The following is a 19,112-nucleotide window of genomic DNA, read 5'->3' on the forward strand; positions in this document are numbered from 1 at the left end:
TCCATTTCCAAGCTGAATGACAGCTTCCTGCAGGATTGGAAACTGGGTCAAAACCCTCCCACCTGGTGGCTATTCACCAGTGATGTTTAGAGATGCTAGGTGCCGAAAGCAGACTGGGCCCCCAAATTAGAGAAACAAAGTAAAACCCAGACCCTATAGATCTCTAGTCTGGAAAAGGAGCCTGAACCCTGTAAACTGTTCTCTGCAGTGGCTTGTTTAATGTTGCAGCTAGCACAATACCACTGCATCTATCACATCGTCCAGCAGGTCATTTCAGAGCCCTTTACGCACATCGAGGCTGTGATTCTCCCCCAAGAGCTTAAAGGAGGTAGGCACCTAACTCCCATTGGAAAATGCCAGGCTAATTAAATCATAGCGCCTCCCAGCAGCCTTGGTTCAGGAAAGCATTTAAGCATCTGCTTAAGTTCATTCCTGTTCAGCCAAGCACTTAGTCCCATGCTTAACTTTAAACGTGTGCTGAATTCCCGTTGGCTTCGTCGGAGTTTAGCATCTACTGAGCGTGGTGCTGACCAGGGAGCCTTTCCTGAATTGGGAGAGACTCTCTGAAGTAAGTAGTAACTATCCCTGCCTTACAGATGAGAAACTAAGGCACAAAGAGGCATGTGTTGCCCTAGGCCAATGGCAAGTCAGTATTAAAACCAGGAACAGAACTCCTGGTCTATGACTCTTGGAGGCCTCTGGCTAAGCTCCTCACTCTAAGAGGTTGGCTATGGCCTGAGCTTAATGGCCTACATCTATGGCGGTGTCCCTGCTGCAGCCTAGGCTAGCTGCCAGAGCACAGCGCCATCTAAGAGTCTAGGGACGTACTCGGGCAGCTAGCCCCAGCTGCTCCCAGGGCTGCCGGGCCACTACGTCTACTGCCCTCGCTCGAGCAGAGCTAACGCATGGACTTCTGCCCAAGCTGGAATTATGCCCCCCATCTACAGAATACACATACCCCAGGCTGTACTGTAAGACCTTGGTAGCACTAAGATGACACATAGGTGCCAACCCAGAATCAGCATTTTTCAGAGGCCCAGCAGGGCTGTCTGCCAAGTGCCATCATTGCTGTTGATATAAGCTCTTCCCAGAGTGCATGGGGAGAAGGGGGCAGCAGATGCAGTTACCAGAGAAGACTGGGGAGGGGGGCGGTGGCATCTATTTCAGAGACATGAAACTTTAGTCTTTCCAGCTAGTGACTTAGTCCTGGCATATCCCTCACTGCACATCATCCAAAGGCAGATTCCCCTCACTGCTGGTGTACTTGGCCATGTGCCGCCTACAATGGAATCCCTCCTTTCTAATGACCCTGGAACAGAAGCCGTGAGAAGGGTTGGAGGAGGCTGGAGGGTGCTCCCCAGCTTGAGGGCCAAGAGGTTTGTTTTGGAGAACCTGCATAAACTGGACGATCGCACAGTACAGTTAAAAGGACACTGTCTATCTAAGGTCCTGGTCTGGCCCTGTCACCATTGTGCCTGAGCACCTCCCCATCTTTCATTTATTTATCCTGTGCATCCCTGTGAGGCAGGACAGTGGGAAACTGAGGCACTGAGAGGTTAAGAGGCTTGCCCAAGGTCATCCAGGAAGTCTGTGGCACAGCTGGGAATTGACCAGAATTTCCCTCCTAACCACTGGACCATCCTTCCTGTCATGCCTCCACTTGCAGGTGATGGGTCCAAAACATGATCCCAGGATGACTGAGTTCTCCCCTCCCCCACTGGCAACTCGGCTACAATCCATTGTGCACTTTAGAACACGGGAATATGTTTTGGACCCGTCACTCTTGAGAGCCCTTTGAATTTTAGATTCTTCGGTCTTGTACCACTGTTGCTTTGCACTTGCACAGTGCCATTCAGCCAGCAGGCTCAAAGCACACTGCAAATATTTGGTTTTGTAGGACCAGCCTCGAGGTCCTGTCCCCTCTTCCATTTGAATCCCATACCAGGCAGCTCTTAATCGCTGTTTCTGAAACTGTCCTGAAAATATGATGTTACATTTGCAGCTAATCCATGTTTAGATGCACCCGTTGCTGACACCTGCTGTCAGCAAGAGGTAATTTTGCTGGTAGAGACCAGGTTCAAGTGTTGAACAGCTCTAAGGGCGCCATAATCCTGGAACCCCCAATTTGTGTCACTTGAAATTTTGGGACAAGCTTCTGCCTCATCCCCAGGTCCAGTCTACCCATTTTGAGACTGATCAGATGTTTTGGTGAATGGTAAAATTAGGCTTATAACGGAAGCCCCACTGCAAATCTTGATGGCTTGACAGCCTTTGCGCCGTAACGAAACACGGAGCAACGGCAGAAGGTAACCGATAGCAGAGATCTCCTGACAGGTGTAACTTTCACCCAGTATTGAAGGCCGAAACCTGCCTTGAAAGAGGATCTGTGTACTGAACTGAAGTACGTGTCCTGTAACACACTTGGAGGCCACGCGTATTGGAAGGGCTCTGCAAAGAAGCCGTAGTACCATTAACACACTCCACTGAACAGCTCCGCATCCCTAGCTGTGTCCCTAGAGCAGAGGGGAGGCAGGGCTCTTCGACCGTGTTTTCCTGTCTGTCTGTTTGGTGGTGGGCTTAAAGTTTGACTGGCTCAGCAAAGGCACTTCTCCAGATGTTTCCTCCAGAGGCTCTTTACTGTCTCCCTTCTAGCAATTTAGGAAGGACGGGGTAGCTGTGACCCCAGACCCTACCCCACCGGAGACCGTAACCCTAAGTCGAGAACTGCTGACCTACTTTGGTTTTGAAAATTTCACCCTTCATTTTTAGTACTCACTGCATGATTCTGCATCTGGGGGTTGGGGAGGAGAGAGTATGTGTGTGGTACACACATAGGCAGGGTCCCTGGTTGTGAGGATAAGGAGCTTCTGTTTGATACAGATCAAAGTCAGCCAAGGGCTTGGAGGACCGGGGTGACGTGGTTGGGATAGAGAGGACTTTGGCAGCAGTGTATTGATTAGGCTGGAGGAGGGCAGAAGAGGTTGCATGGTCCAATGGATAAGGCACTGGACTGGGAATCAGGAGAGATGGGTTCCAATCCCACCTCTGCCACTGATCTGTTGTGTGACCTTGGGCAAATCATTTCCCTGTCTGTGCCTAAGTTTCCTTTCCCACCCTCTGTCTGTTCAGAGTATTTCTACATGACACAAGCTGCCCAGAACCCGGAGTTTGTTCTTGCATTGCTAGCCTATGCTGTTCCACTGCATCTAAACTGCTTTTTTTCAGGTGTGTTAGTGCAGGTCTGGCTACCTGTGCCTCAGTCACACTTCAGACTGCAGTGCAGACACACCCTTAGATTGGAAGGGTGGGGACGGTCTCCGATTTTTATGTCTGTGCCTTGCTCAGTGGGGTCCCAGTTCTGGTTGGGACTTCTAGGCACTAGCGTGATTCAGTTAATCATGGAGCAGTCTTGCTAAGAGATGACCTATATTAGCCATAGCGATGGTGTTAGAATTACCAGGGCCCTGTGAGGAAGGTAAACCACAGAACTTAGAGATGGAAAAGCTTATCTTAGGGATTTATTCCGCTGCCCATCACCATGGTATTTGAGCACACTCCATACCTGGGTGTCCCCAGGGTGCACACCCGATATTAAACTGATCTAGCACTTGGCCTTAGCCGAAGGTTCAAGAAGAAGGAATCTGTCAATGAAAATGACACACTGGGATATAGATAGTGGTTCTTTGCTCTGATCACCCGAGAGGATGCCAGAATGCTGATTGTTCTTGTAGCTCCTGGCAAAGAGCTGCTGGTTTTCTAAATCAGCTGGCACGTTGTCTTTTTGGGATGGGATCCCAGAAGCTGAGTGCTGGAGCCACTCTTTCAGGCTGGGCTCAGATTCCTGCTGTACTGAGTAACGTCAGCTAGTTAGGCCTTCTCCCCTGACTGCAGCTTGGCGTCGTCTCTGAATTATTTACAGAAAAGGTAGGATGCAGTACCTCCATTTGCATTTCAAAGAAGGAAAGAAAAAAGATGGATGTCATGTTATCGCAGGGTCCTGCCCACGTGTCTCTGGATGGGGATTAGCAGGGATCCTCATCTGAAAACGACACGAACTGGAATAATTTTTGCATTTTTTCACCTACTGGGTGAGGCAAGCATCCCCGTAATGCTGATAAAATCAGTGCTTTCCGTCCATAGGTCTCAAAGCATTTTCCAAAGGAAGGTCAAGTATCAGGAGCTCTAGGATATAGAGGGGGAAAAAGAGACCTGGGCAAAGTGCAGGTCTCCCGATTCCTATTCTAGCAGCGTAGCTTCTGGACCATGCCTTTGCTGCTGCAGGCTTTGTCCGGGGAGTTAAAAGAGCCTGTGATTCTGGCCTGCAGAGCACTGGGGGACACTAGTGTCTGGGCAAAATGTCAGGGCTTTTCTTATTAAAAATCCGCACGAGACTGCTGAGGTGCGGCATATCCATGTCCTGCATGGATGGGAGAGCTGGAAGCTTACAAAGGACACGGATAAGACTTGGAGCACAATTACTTGAGACCCTGGGTAAGAGAATAATGTCTTTCTGTGGACGCATAGCTTGCCGATAGCAAAGTGACTCACTTCCAGCACTCCTACGATCGGGCAAGATCACAGGCAAATCAGGAAGAGGAGAAAAGCCAGTTACGTTGGAAATACTGTCAGATGCACTAGTCTCCAAAGGAGAGTGGATGTTTTACTACTCCTGTTCTGCAGCGAAAGAGGAAAAGAGGTGGATGACAAGCTTTGCACCGGAGCCGTGACTTGATGAAGAAAATACAGTTTTAATTAAAATCTGAGGCTTAGCTGTAAAAGTAAAGGGAAGTGGCTATGGCAACATGACCATCAAATACACAAAGGTCTGGTTTTCTACTTCTCTTGTGCCCTACAGAGTCATTCACACCTGTGCATGTTGGGTATAAAATGAAACCACATCAGAATAGCAGCATCCTACACCCACTCTGCACTCACTCTTCATTGGTGGAAATGATGACACAAGATGCAAGGCAGAGAAGGGTCCAACCCATAATGTATGAACTTCAGTGCCGTAGAAAGCTCCTGACATCTTTCCCAAGCCCCTTTTCCTCTGCCGGTCTCTGGTTCAGATCCAGCCCGGATTGGTAGAGATTGAAAGTTCTCTCCCTGATGGTTCTTTGGTGTCACATAGGCGACAGGAGCTGGTGTCTCAGACAGTTCCCAGGAGCCAGGCTTTCCTCTCCCAAAAAGCCAGCCGCTTCAGAGCTGGCACCAACCGGCTCCCTTCGGGTGCTCTCAGAAGATGAGGCCATGGCTGAGTGATGGAACAACGCCTGCCAGACAGGGTATCGAAAAGATCAAGGAGTGACTCCATTAGAGTATAAGGACCTTCACAGGGAGAAAGTATCAGGTACTAACGGGCTCTTTAATCCAGCGGAGAAAGGCAGAGAGAGACCCATGGGCTGGAAGCTGACACCAGACAAATTCAGATTAGAAATAAGGCACAAATCTTTATCAGCGAGGAAGAGTCACTGTTGGAACAAACTGCCAAGGAAAGCGGTGGCTTCTCCAGCTCTTGATGTCTTCAAATCAGGACTGGGTGTGTTGCTGGCAGCTGCTTTAGCCAAACCAGTTACTGGGCTCAGTCCAGGGGTAAGTGGGAAGAATTCTCTGGTCTGGTTATACAGAAGATCAGACGAGATGATGTAACGGTCCCTTTAGACCTTAGTCTATGAATTTATGGGTAATTACAGCATGTCTGCAAGTGCCGTGGTACAGGATGAGGCCACAGAGAGCATGTCTGTAACAACGTGGGCAATGCATTGAAAGGAACTGGCTGACATGGTATCCTGTCGTTTTTTGAATTTGGCTGTGATCTCTGGTCTTATAAACCATTCAGGGTTGGGCATGGGCCAGTACTTTGGATGGGAGAGCTCCAAGGGGAAAATACCACATGCTACAGGGAGAGGGGCAGGTAGCCCAGCCGGAAGTCGTCTTCCCCAAGTTCGTGCTGAACCAATGTTTCCCCCCCGGTGCTAGCAGAAGCTGTATGGCTGGAGGTGCCGTTATTCAGATGAGGGATCAAATAGGGGGTCTGACCCCTTGAGACAATTCAATGAATCCCAGTGTTGCAGCTAAATTTCAATTTGGCTAACACTGTATGCTCCTTCCCACCTGAAATTCCTCCTGCAATCTCTATTGGACATCATTTTTCCTGTTGCAAAGCATTTGCCGTCCATTGAAAGCAACTGCTGCTTTCCACCCCAGAGGTGATTTGCCTTTGGACAAGAGACTCAGTAATTCCTTTAGTGCCTCACAAACCTCAGGAGCCTTTCAGACAAAAGGCACCATGGCAATGTAAGATTATTTACTAATAGACTTTATACATTAAATATGGCAAGACCTGGTAAATTTGCTGAGCATTATTGACCCTGCAAGAACAGAACCCTAAAACCATGTTGTCCTATTACACCACAACGGCTCCATTCTAAAGAGTCTGGGGGATTTGTAAATGATCTCTTCCAGAGAAAAGAGCAAACGGTTATAATTTCAGATCCTTTTGGATTCATTGCTTTTTGTAAAAAGAAAAGGAGTACTTGTGGCACCTTAGAGACTAACCAATTTATTTGAGCATAAGCTTTCGTGAGCTACAGCTCACTTCATGCATCCGATGAAGTGAGCTGTAGCTCACGAAAGCTTATGCTCAAATAAATTGGTTAGTCTCTAAGGTGCCACAAGTCCTCCTTTTCTTTTTGCGAATACAGACTAACACGGCTGTTACTCTGAAACCGTTGCTTTTTGTGTAAATGTAAACAACTTACTTTACACAAAATCCCAGGATGTGAAGTTTGTAGATTTATTTATTTTTATGGCCAGAAGGGATCCTCCAATCTTTTTGTCTAACCTGCGTAGCCCAGGCCAGAGACTTTCTTCCAGTTACTGTCCTGAGCCCAAATGTCAAACGAGGCAGATTTGTCATTATTAAATATTGAGGGAATCAGACATGTATCGATCCCCTGGGGTTTCTTTGTGATTATCTGTGAACTGGACCAGTGGTTCTCAACCAGAGATCCAGGGCCCCCCAGGGGGCCGTGAGCAGGCTTCAGGGGGGCCACCAAGCAGAGCTGGTGTTAGACTTGCTGGAGCCCAGGACAGAAAGCTGAAGCCCTACCGCAAGGGGCTGAAGTCCAGGGCCTTGAGCCCTCCACCCAGGGCTGAAGTCGAATCCTTAGCAACTTAGCTTTGTGGGGTCCTCTGTGGCGTGGGGCACTGGGCAGTTGCCCCGCTGGCTACCCACTAATGCCTGTCCTGGTTTTTATATGCAGAAAACCAGTTGTTGTGACACAGGGGGGCCTTGGAGTTTTTATAGCATGTTGGGGGGGCCTCAGAAAGAAAAAGATTGAGAACCCCTGACCTAGACAACTCCACTTTACCCCCTCCTCACTGACTGCACATTGAGAGAAGGTTTTTAACAGTGCAGTGGGATCCAAAGAAATTTAGCAGTTTTGACAGAGCGGTTTAATACAAGGAAGCCTTCCCAGGGTTTTATTATATTTCCATCACATTCTAACTCCTCTGGTAATCCACTGGCCTCCCTGTAATGAACTCTCTATTATTCCTTCTGGATTAGAGTGGATATCTCACAATAAACAAGGAGATTTTTATATTAATACTCTGAGCAGCCAGCGTAAGCACCTTAATTCTCTGCTTTCATTGTTCTTACCAGTCCAACTTCCACTCTCTGATCAACAGCTGTGTCTATGGGGCAGGGGAAACGATTCTGCTTTTTTGGTTGTTTTTAACTAAGCAGGAGACAAATGCGCTTTTGGAGCTGGTTGTGTTATTGTGGTTCGTATCTTTGTGATGGTGTTTGTTTAAATACCCCGTGCATTGTACAATGTATAGGCGTAAGCCTAAGGTACTGGGAGTGGATGCTTTACAGTGTGGCAGCCTTTATTGTTTTTGGCATTATGGCCCCTTTACTCCACTTTGGCAGTGTAAAGGGGCCTTAAAGTGGGCAAAAATCTGTGTGTAACGTAAAGGAACCTTAGTGTAAATGAGCATCTGGCCGGGTGGAGCTGGGGGGGAGGGGTGTGTGTATATACACACACAACTATACTTTGCTCACTTTGTGTATATATCCATACATGCACAGTGAGCGAAGTGTGTGTGTGGGACAGTGGAGCATGCATTCCAAGGAATTCCATGTAAGTAAATTACACTTCAAAAATGTGACATGTTCCACTAATCGAGTCCATCCTTGCAAATGAACGAAATGCCAGTGGTTCTACAGGGAACAGGGGCGTTGTTTGCTAGACTATTACCAACCTGGAGGCCCTCAGGCCTTAATGATACTGAAACTGCAGATAAAATCTTCTAACTTTAGTGGGAGTTAGGCTCCTAGAAACCTGTAAAAATCTGTCCCTTAAGGCCTGATCCAAAGCCCATTGAAATCAATAGGACCCCTATCAGCTTCAGTGAGGTTTGAATCCAGGGGCCACGGGGCCTGATCCTGCGAAGTACTGAGCACTCCTAAGAGATGCTCAGTGTTAGCAGGAATTGAAGGAGCCGGCTGCTGCACAGGATTGGGCCCTGAGTGTCCCTGTATGCTGTACAGTCTGTTCGCAACAGGGCTCTTGGCAAATGTCGTTTTGCAGCAGCTTTAAGATTTGCTCTGCCGTCCCTGTGCTCGTCCTTGCTGGCAAAGCGTTGGGTCAGGTTCCCCAGCACCCTGCCCTTTCTTACAGAACATTTGCAACGTTAGCTGCATTAGTGTCGTAGCAACAGCTCCTCTGTAGAGCCTGGAGCTATTTAAACATTAAAGTGTCCACTTGGATTAGGCCCGAGCGCAGATAGAGAGAGCAGTGACTTAGCGCTGAATGGGGAGCTTTCCCATTTTAAATGTAATTGGGAGCCTTTCAGGACGTCTGTTCCTCCATGTGACCTTCCTCCACTGGGACAGCGCATGGGCTTGGCCCAGCCTCCTTCCATTGGTAAATGACCAGCATCCTACTTCTTTTGTGTGGAATTCAACACCCGGCCTGCAACGGATTTGAAATTCAAGCTTGGGCTTGACAGAATCCCCCTGCATCCCAGTGCCCTAGTCCCTGGACAAAGCCTTATCTATTAAGTTCAACGAAAGCAGGCTTTTCTCATGGGGCGGTTTGCCCGCAGCGGTTCTGACTCCAGCAGCGGGTGCCAGTATCATTCCTCCAGAGCGAGAACCGCTCCGCAGCTCTAGTCTCAGCTGATAACTAGTAGTGCAAGGCCAGCTTCTAGGGCCAGACTCCAGCTTCTTGCAGCCCGGCGGGTTTGTCTCCATCCCTTCCTCTCGCTGCTTCGTGTGTTCCTCTCCTGAACGATCGATCGGGAGCGCTCTGTACGTATCACGGGGTGTGTCACTTGGCAGGGAGTTCCGAGTGCTGGCAGGCCTGTGTTTTTATCCTGGGATGCCCCAAAATAACAGCTGATTTTCATTTTTTTAATTGCCTTAATGAAGAAGAGCCCCATATTCCCATGGGAGGGGGGCATCGCTTCACAGCTGATCCGCATCTTTGAGATGTGCAGATGTTACCATAGTGTCCGAGAGATGTGGACACATGCCCAATTTATGAGAGTAACCATCGCACTAAACTCTAAGGGGTAAGTCCTGGCTTTCGCAGCTACGCACAGCCAGAAAGCCATAGCAGGGAGAGGACGCTAGGAGATGTCTTGCCCTGCAGAGATGCCAATGGCTGGGTCACACGAGAGCTCTGCTCTATGTTGCATCAGTGGCCGTGCACATAGATCAGCTGGGCAGGGACATAGCCACACCTAGGGGTGTGAGTTTTGCAGAAGGCTTGTTCTTTGCGGTCTAGTGTTTAGAGCAGAGGTCTGGAAGCCTAGGGGCTTGGCTCTCTTCGGGTACTCTCCGCGCACTCCTCGCTGTAGTATCTTGAGGGTTGTGTCGCTGCCTTATTTTGTGACCTGGCTCATGCCCATGCTCACCACCCTGGCAAGTCATAGGCACAAGCCTAAAAAGAGGGGGCCTGATTCTTGATTGCATGAAGGCCTGGTCACATCGCTCCGGTGTGAATGAGAATTCAGCCTGATGTGGGACCTTCAGACTGAGCATCTGAGCATAGCAAGGGCAGATGGTGCCGTGGTTGGAGACACATTTTCTGATCCCTGCTCTTTCACTGACTTCCCATGTAACCTTGGATAAGTCTCTTTGTCTCTCTGTGCTCGTTTCCCCACCTGTACAAGGGGGGTAATAGCACCGCCCTGCTGCACGGTGCTGTGTGAGGATACAACCATAGAATATTGTGAGGGGCTCAGATACTACAGTGATGGAAGGCAGATAAGCACGATCAATTGATCGATAGATTTGCAGATCCCGTTGACTTCGTTGGGAGTCGTGCATGCTCAGTTTCCTTCCATTTAGAAGGAACAATCAATTGCACACATACACAATGGGAAATGACTGCCTTGGAAGGAGTACTGCTGAAAGGGATCTGGGGGTCATAGTGGATCACAAGCTAAATGAGTCAACCGTGTAACGCTGTTGCGAAAAAAGTGAACATCATTCTGGGATGTATTAATAGGAGTGTTGTAAGCAAGACATGAGAAGTAATTCTTCAGCTTTACTCTGCGCTGATTAGGCCTCAGCTGAAGTATTGTGTCCAGTTCTCGGTGCCACATATCAGGAAGAATGTGGACAAATTGGAGGGAGTCCAGAGAAGAGCAACAAAAATTATTAAAGGTCTAGAAAACATGACCTATGAGGGAAGATTGAAAAAACTGGGTTTGTTTAGTCTGGAAAAGAGAAGACAGAGAGGGGACATAACAGTTTTCAAGTATGTAAAAGGTTGTACCAGAAGGAAGAAAAATTGTTTTTCTTGACCTATGAGGATAGGTCAAGAAGCAATGGGCTTAAATTGCAGCAAGGGAGGTTTAGGTTGGACATTAGGAAAAACTTCCTAACTGTCAGTGTGGTGAAGCACCGGAATAAATTACCTAGGGAGGTTGTGGAATCTCCATCATTGGAGACTTTTAAGAGCAGGGTAGACAAACACCGGTCAGGGATGGTCTAGATAATACTCAGTCCTTCCATGAGTGCAGGGGATTGGACTAGATGACCCCTCGAGGTCCCTTCCAGTCCTATGATTCTAGTAGAAACCAGGCCTTTACCCTCAGTTAACTGCCTGTAAACAGAGAATCATTAACTCATCTCCCCACAAAGCTGAAAATTCATGACTGTAAAATGCTTTCAGAGCCTCTGATGGAAAACACTAGCAAGGTATAAATACCTGTTAAGGAATTTTCCATGTCTTTATAATAAAATCAGATGGGCTACCTCCCTTGTTTTTAAATTAGAGCTGGCAGATCTGCTTAAAAATACCCTTGTTACGACTTATCAAAAAGGTAAAAGGGCCTTTGTGGCCATGTTCTGTGTGTGAAGAACACCAGGCAGTGACTCACCGTAAAGATAGATCTGGTGTATGAGCGATGAACTGCCACATCTGTCCACTTAATGAAATTCTTTTATAGTGGGCCTACATTGAAGATTAGGTTCAAGGCAATTTCGCTGCATCTGCCCGTTGGTGGAACCACTTGCTAAATATAAACCTCTGACTCGAGCTCCCATCTGCTTCTTTCTTTAGCATAATGAACAATAATGGAAGGGCTGAAAAGCTTGGGGTATTAATGGTAGATCCTCTTTTTATATATACACATAATTTAGTCTTCTTTTTTTTTCATTTAATTTTATTTACTGTGAAGGCAAATGTCCATGCCTGGCATGGTTCCAGTCCTGAATTTCGATCTTAACAATCTTTGCAGCTGCCTGCAGGATTCAGGGCGAATCCGTCCGACAGAATAAGTCCAGAGCTGTCATGAAAATGTCTTGGGCTTTATCTACTGCTTTCCATCCTGAAGGGTTCTAAAACTGTATCTATATCATGTACGCAAGAGTCACTGAAAGGCAGCCACCTCTGGGGTGGAATGTGGCAGCTGTTTAACAGCCACCTGCAATGCTGTTCAACAGTGTTGGGCGAGGAGTAAAGAGAAATGTGGCACACTATTGAAATGGGGGAGAAGTCAGATAGAATGGAGTTCCCTGATATGGAATTTGGCCAGGATGCTAGCGTCCTGTCTCACATAGAAATTCCCTGGGACTGTTCCCATCTATCTGTGTGCTGATGGCTTTACCTCATTTCCAAAAATCTGCACCTCAGGCTCCATAGCACCTCTTTGCTCTATGCTCAAGTGTTGGAGTCAGCACTGACTCAAAAAAGAGCCCCCCACGACTGACTCCCCGCTCTCCCTGTCCTGCAGCACAGCACCACCTAATCCCACGCTGGGCCACTGGGGTCAGTTCTGACTGGGATGGAAGAGCGCCCCCTACTGAGTCACCTGTTCAATTCAGCTATGCCCACCTGACCAATTTCTGTGCTTGCTTGTTCTGTGCAAACCTGCCCACACCCTGCAGATCTCAGAACTTGCCTAGTACATCAGGAAGAGGAAACTGCAGCAGGGCAGTTAAAACCCTGGTCTCTCATCACAGTTCCTTCCCCCTCCCTTTCCTTGGGCTCCGGGTGGAGAGAGCAATTTTCCTCCCCTTTATTCACAGTGAGGGTTGATCCTTTGCTAGGGAGCCATAAGACTGTTTTCCAGCACTGGAGAGTTGTGTGCTTTTGACTGGTAGAGTTTCAGGGCTGCTGGAGGTGCGGGGAAAGAATAGATATGTGGCTAAAAAGAGGAGAAAGAGACTGGTAGGAACATCCGGCTTTGGAGCCAACAGGTCCTGGGCGCAGGTTAAGCACAATCCTGCAGCGACTAATCCCAGGGAATGTACAGGGTGACCCAGTTACAGGATTAGCCCTGTTGTTTTCCATGTGCCACTCCCCAGCCAGGGTGTCCCTAGTCAGAGCTCCAGTAGCTCGAGCTATGTGGCTACCAGAAGTATTTGGTGCTAAATGTGGTTTTAACATGCAGCTAGAGGCTGGTTATCCATGCTAGCTAACATGGATGTAGGAGTAAGTCCGTGGCTAGGGGCACGTGAACTGGGCAAATCTTTTCCCAGCTCTCTGCTCCCTGATCTTTACCAGGCTTCTGATCTTTATAGATACAGGGCCTGCTTCTCAGTCACTTTGTTCCTGTATCTGGGGCTTCCCGACTCCTTTGTGCTCCTTGTATTCTTGGTCTGGGCAGAGGCCTACCTGGCCCCCAGTATAAAGTGGAGTATGAGTTAGAGTTGCTCTCTGATTCTTGGGGGGCCCCCGGGGAAGTGGAGAATAGCTACAGCACACTGCACAGTAGCTGTGCCCCGATCCACGCTCTGTTCTGGGGGCTGGGAGCAGGACCCTCATCAGCTCCACTCTAATTGGAGGGCCCCTCCATGGGGAGATTTTCAAGGGACCAGTTCTGGCATGAAGGCACATTAGCATAGCTGTGAATCCAGCCTCCTGGAGATAAAGTTAACGAGCAAGAATCCCCTTTAAAATGAAAAGCAAGTCAGTCCCTGTGGCGCTGTTATGGATTCCATCTGCTGCCTTTAGAACCTAAAAATAAAACCAGGAGGCGGAACTTGACAGCTGTCTTCAAAGAACCGAGCGGCCACCGCGTGCGCGGGTCCGGCTCTCCTTGCCATCAGTCGGGACTTCACCCGCGCCAGAATGCAGGGCTTAATTCGCATCTGGTTCGGTGCTTGCTTTCAAAGCCTCATGATTCACCACCTTGGCAGGCAGCCCCGGATTCTGACGATCTATTTTGGGGGAATAACATTTCCACAGGAATTTTTGTTGTGTTTTGCAGTGTCACCTGGTTTTTTTTAAAAGTAACTTGATCAGCACATTGGGGGAATGAATCAATCCATAGCCTGGTAACCGTGTAGAACATTGCGTGCGTAACCATCCTCCGTGCAACCCAGGTCCTGATTAGATCTTACAGGGCGGGGCGTCCCTTTTGTTTTCAAAACTCTTGAGCTGCTTCACAAAGGCTGTGCTGGGCCAGATCCCCAGCTGGTGTAAATGGGCATTGCTTCATTGGAGTCGCTGGGGCCAGATCCCCAGCTGGTGTCAGTCAGCCCCACTCCATTGGCTTCAGTGCGGCTACACTGATCTACATCAGCTGGGCCTCTGGCCCCATCTGTGCTCATGCAGACATACAGGGCTGAAGGTATGTGTGTTCCCAGCTCAGCACTTCAACCTAATCATGTGATTCTTCTCCTACCTCACCTACTTTGGGGGCAGTGTTGTCTCAAGATTAGAGCAAGGGACTTGGGAGGCGGGACTCCTGGGTGCTAATTAAACCTCTGCTACTGCCTGCCGTGTGACCTTGGGCAAGTTACTTCTCGGGGTAGCTCAGGTTTCTCCAGTGTAGGCCGGGGCAGTGAAAGCCAGTTGACAGTGAGGTGGTGAGTCTGAATGAATTGTCTGTAAGGGGCTTTGAGATGCCCGGCTGGAAGGTGCTGTGTGAACAAAGTTAAGTTCCTTGCTGCAGTGTTCGCGGCTGGTGGGTATTCTCTTTCCTTTGCCATTCCATGGCCGGTAGCAGCTGGGATCCCACCAGCAGCAGAGTGTTTTTGCATAAGATTCATAACACATCTGCCCTGCAGTTCACACCTGTAAAGTGTGTGTGGGGGGGGGGGGGGTTCCAGAGAGAGCGTAAAAGGGGGCTCTTGGCACTAGACTAGGCCTCAGGAGATCTGACTTCAGTTCTGGGCTCTGCCACAGACTCCCTGTGACCTTGGCCAAGTCACTTCCCCTCTCTGTGCCTCCGTTCCCCATCTGTACAATGGGGAGAACGCTCCTTCCCTGCCTCATAAGGGGGCTGGGAGGATAGTCATGAATCCAGATGCAACGCTGTGCTATAGTTATTTATATTGTTGTAGTGTCAAGAGACCCCCACTGAGACCAGGGCCACATTGGGCCAGGTGCTGCACAGACACAGGCCCTGCTTCAAAGGGATGGTAACAAAAGATGGGTGGGGAAACTGAGGCACAGAGTAGGGGCGTGACTTGCCCAAGGTCATCCAGCAGCTTAGTGGCAGAGCTGGGAACATAACCCAGGCCTGCTGGGACGGGGGGCAGGGATGCCTGCTTCTTTAATTATGATGGGCTGGGTTAAGTGGAAGCAATATGCAGGTCTCCTGAGGCCTGGTCCAGTGCCCTCCCCACTGGACCACAAGGCCTCTAGATACTGCAGGAGCCAGTAAAAAGCCTACAATGAATCAAAAACAATGCCAGTGGCTTTAGCCCATTATCCTTTGGGAGTTTGTTTTTCCTGAAGGGATTGAATTAAAGCCCCAACCCTTAAACCACTTTGAGACGTATTTAAACCAATGTGTTCCCAAGGTTTAGCCTCTCGCTCGTGTGCGCTCGTCCGGATTAAGCTTCCCTGTGATTTGTGACGGGTCAGGCTGCCTGGCTGGGTCCTTAATGCAGATAGTCCCCGTTTGGCTCTAACACATCCCTGCTTCTCCTGCTAACACGCCCACACCCCCAACACACCCCGTGCAACATCCTCTTTGACCTATTGCTCTCTCCCAGCTGCTAAGTGACTCCATATTCCCAACAGGAGCAAACCTTTTCACTGAAAGCAGGGCCACGTTTCCGGGTGTGGATAATCTCGGCCTCTTCAGACCGTCTGATCAGAGGGGGTGAAATTGCCAAGACCTCGAAGCAGCAGGCATTAGTCAGGGGCAAGAGTAGACCCCAGGAGTCCTGAACTCACGTGCTCAGGGGGAGCTCCTGTCTCCCCAGAAGATTATTACACTAACACGCTGCCCCAGCCTTTGCTTTGCAAGCTCCTTTCCCAGAGACTGCCAGGAGGTGCGGGGGAGTGTGGGGGTGGTCTGCAAACCCGGTGTGTTTCACAGGAGCTGGCTTCTGGCAGGTAAATTCTCCAAGGAGCGGGTCACTGATTTGCAGACTCTGCTCCGTGTAAATTCTTATACCGCCTAGTATCTGGGCATGCAGTAATGAGGGTGCGCTCCCTAAGCCTTTTGTTTGGCAGGGTTTGGGGAAAGGCTGAAGGCTGTGTTTGGGTGGGGAGGTGGAAAGGGTTTTGATTTATGGCCAGGTTTGTTAATTACTCCTCTGCATGTGAACACTTAATGAGCCTGGCGTAATGGTCCTGGATTCTGGAGGCACTCGGGTACCTGCTGATGTCTCATTGGTTTCACTGGCCCTTCAGCACATGCTTAAAGTTAAGTGTGTTCTTTAAGTCTGGAGTTTTTTAACATTGCCTAAGATTTAGGCACTCAGCTGCCCTTGGAATCTAAACTCCCTTACGCTCCCCTGCCAATCCCATCCGTACATGCTTTGCTGACTAGGGATAAATTTAAGCACATGCTTAAACCCTTTGCTAAATTGGGGTCTTCTTTATAATGGGATTTGCAGCTGAATTAATTGCCAGCGCGCCCAAGGAGTCTGGATGCGATTTAAATCTAAACCAGTGATCTCTCGATTGAATGCATAGACTTGTGAATGCCTGGGAAGTAAAGAGACCCTTGCATTGTGTCCAAGTCCGGCCCAGTGGCTGGCAAGTGAGCTGAGGAGCAGTGGCCCAGCCAGCCAGAGGGACTGCCTGCAGGAACCCTGCCAACCCCTAGCGTGAAATGTCAAGGAAGCATTAGCCGGAGGTTACAACCCTCGCCTCTTCCCGCTCCATCAGTGGCTTGGGAAGAGCCAGAGCGAGCGGCTTCCTGGCTTTGTGAGTGAGAGGATCCTGGCAAGGAAGAGCAGGGGCAGAGCCGGGGAGATGAGTAAATGCTGCCCTGATCAGGCAGAGTTGTGGTTCATTGCCTGGGGGAGGAGAGAGACCTGAGTCCTACTCTGGGAGGAGGAGGTGGGCCCTGCTGCTTTAATTCTGAATGGCTGGGCTGAGTGAAAGCATCAGGCGGTTTTGCTCTGCAGGCTGGTTGTCAGTGCGGTCAGTGCCCAGGCCTGGCATGGTACTTGGTGTATGCAAGCAGGTGGGTGGGGCGTGCACCCTCACCTCCACTCTGCCCTTCAGTGTCTCCGGGGTTAAATCCCCAAGGCACATTATAGGAATCCTTATTGCTGGGGAGAGGGAAGAAAGCTCCTATGATCTCACCCTGCATAACTCCTCTCTGACACCCCCAGAAATCCTAGAGCCAAACCTGTGTCCTCGCAGGCCCCGCACGAGTAGCAAGCCCAGACCTGGGTGCACTCCGCAGTGAAGACAAGCCTTGAGCATCTGTCAACGCCCACCCCTTCTCCCCCATCCGCCCGCTGACCCAGCTCGTCTATGCCTCCCCCTTGGAGAGGAAGCGGCACGTCTGAAGGAAACCTGCTAGTGAGGTGGGGCATTGTCTGGGGGACTGAGCTTGACAGTAGGAGGCTGGGACTCCTGGCTTCTATCCCTTGTTCTGCTGCAGACTCCCTTGGGCAGGTCATGGCGCCTCTCTGTGCCTAGTTTCTCCAGATGCAAGGTGGGGACATCCTGGGGTACTGAGAGCAGGCACAGAGCTCAGAGCTTGCAGAGCACCCGTTGCCTGCATGGAAGGCTCAAAACCAGGTGTTGTCTGCCTGAAGAATGAAACACTGGCTCTGGGCTCTGCTAACTTTGATTCTCTGCTTGGCAGCTTCCTCGAGGAAATTTCAGCTTCCGGGTTCCGCGGCCGGGGCGCCGAGAGCTCTCAAGTTACAGTGAGAGCGAGCAGCAGGCGGTGAACGCTGGGGGACGCCGCCGCTTCCCATCTGGAGCTCCTACAGACTGACCAGACGGCGTCGAAGCGGCGCCGGGCGCTCCCGCGGTCCATCTTGCCATCCTGCTGCTGGACAATACACAAGCTGGCCTCTGCCTCAACACGCCAGGCTGGGCCCGAAATCCCAGCATCCTTGGCGTTACCTTCCTGCTTGGCTCTTTAATGGGACGCAGCAGAAGAACTGCAGGGAGGTGGCGGAATCACAGATCCTGGGAAAACGTTACCTGTGGGTGCCCGGCGCCTTTGAAAATCCAGCTATTTCTGTGTCTCTTCATAACCACAACTGGCCTGCCCAGAATCTCCAGTTGCCTGCGTGTGTTGATCCCTCCAAGGTAAAGGCTGGATGGGCTCTCGCAGCCTCTGGCTCTATATTTGTTTAATTGTCTGCAGCCCAGCTCCTCACCGATAACTTTCAGGGTCTAGGCCTGTATGTTTGGAAGTTCATTAAACATCCCACTCTGACCAACTCTTATATTTTAAATGATTCCAGATATTTGTCCCCCTCCTTTTATAATGTCCATGAAACTAGCTATATTCCTGACTGGCCCCATTCTTGAGCCCCTGCGGCCATGGGGGGACAGAGCAGCACGGGCCCCTGTACTCCTTCCCCCCTTTCTGTTCCCGTGTTGTGATCGGGAAAAGTTCGTGTGACACTAATAAAAATAAAATTCAGTTTTCTGGCAGAAACAACAGTTTTGGTTTTGTGATGGTTTGGGAAGAGTAGCCTGAATTATAACCCCAGGGCAGATGGCGGGGAGGAACATGCCAGAGTCCTGATCATAGGGCTGGCAGCCGGGCTATATCAAGTGCTAACTTTGGTCCTGACACACGCTCTGTGATCCCAAATGAGGAGTCACTTCTGTGCCTCGGTTTCCCCATTTGTAGAAGTGCGTGATAACTCCATTCCGGGCAGTGGATCACAGCAGCCTGACCCTGTGAGTTTGACAGCTGGGCAGTGAGCCCTATACTGGGACATGATTTCCACCTCCCTGGTTACTCCGTGGCTTATGCCTCCAGTGCTGGAAGATGCCAAAAGCTCCATCCATTCTTCTCTGGGCTGCATCCTGCAGCCTTAGGCTGGGCTCAGGGGAAGAAACCGAACTTTGAGTGAGTTGGGAACAGAGTTCCAAGGCTCCAACTCCTTCCCCTCCAGATGCCCGGGCCAAAATCCTTAACGCTGTGAGTGCGGCAGCGGGGCTGGGGCTAGCCCATGGGATGGGAAATTGAGACCCTGGCTCCTACCTGCCTGCAGCCAGGCCTTGCAGTCCTGCCTCCTTTCATAGGAGTGAGCCTCTGAGATCCTGCTAAGTAAAATGGAGACTTTCCAGTGACCCAGCCACTGTGTGATGCCCACGGGAAGGGAGCGTCCACATAGGCACTGTAGCTGCTTTGCCATGACCATCCTGCCCAGCAGAAACCTGCCATCCCTTGCCCCCTCGGGCTGTGACCTCTTTAGATCT

At 49.9% G+C, this 19,112-nt stretch overlaps 1 protein-coding gene across 2 annotated transcripts in view; it reads left to right on the plus strand.

The window, feature by feature from the left end:
• The window catches only part of VPS45 (vacuolar protein sorting 45 homolog), a 54,001-nt gene extending 35,670 nt beyond the window's left edge, over positions 1-18,331 (plus strand). The window contains exon 15 of one of the 2 annotated variants that reach the window (XM_074939109.1): positions 17,530-18,331. In XM_074939109.1, coding sequence (XP_074795210.1) covers positions 17,530-17,617 — 88 coding nt within the window. In that variant the 3' untranslated portion in view covers positions 17,618-18,331. Of the gene's footprint in view, positions 1-17,078; positions 17,140-17,529 lie in introns of those variants that run through there. The other variant, XM_074939110.1, reaches the window with a different exon arrangement.
• Positions 18,332-19,112: the final 781 nt, after the last annotated feature.

Source organism: Natator depressus, chromosome 24 (genome assembly GCF_965152275.1).
Source record: "Natator depressus isolate rNatDep1 chromosome 24, rNatDep2.hap1, whole genome shotgun sequence".
In the NCBI taxonomy this organism is placed as follows: Eukaryota; Metazoa; Chordata; order Testudines; family Cheloniidae; genus Natator; species Natator depressus.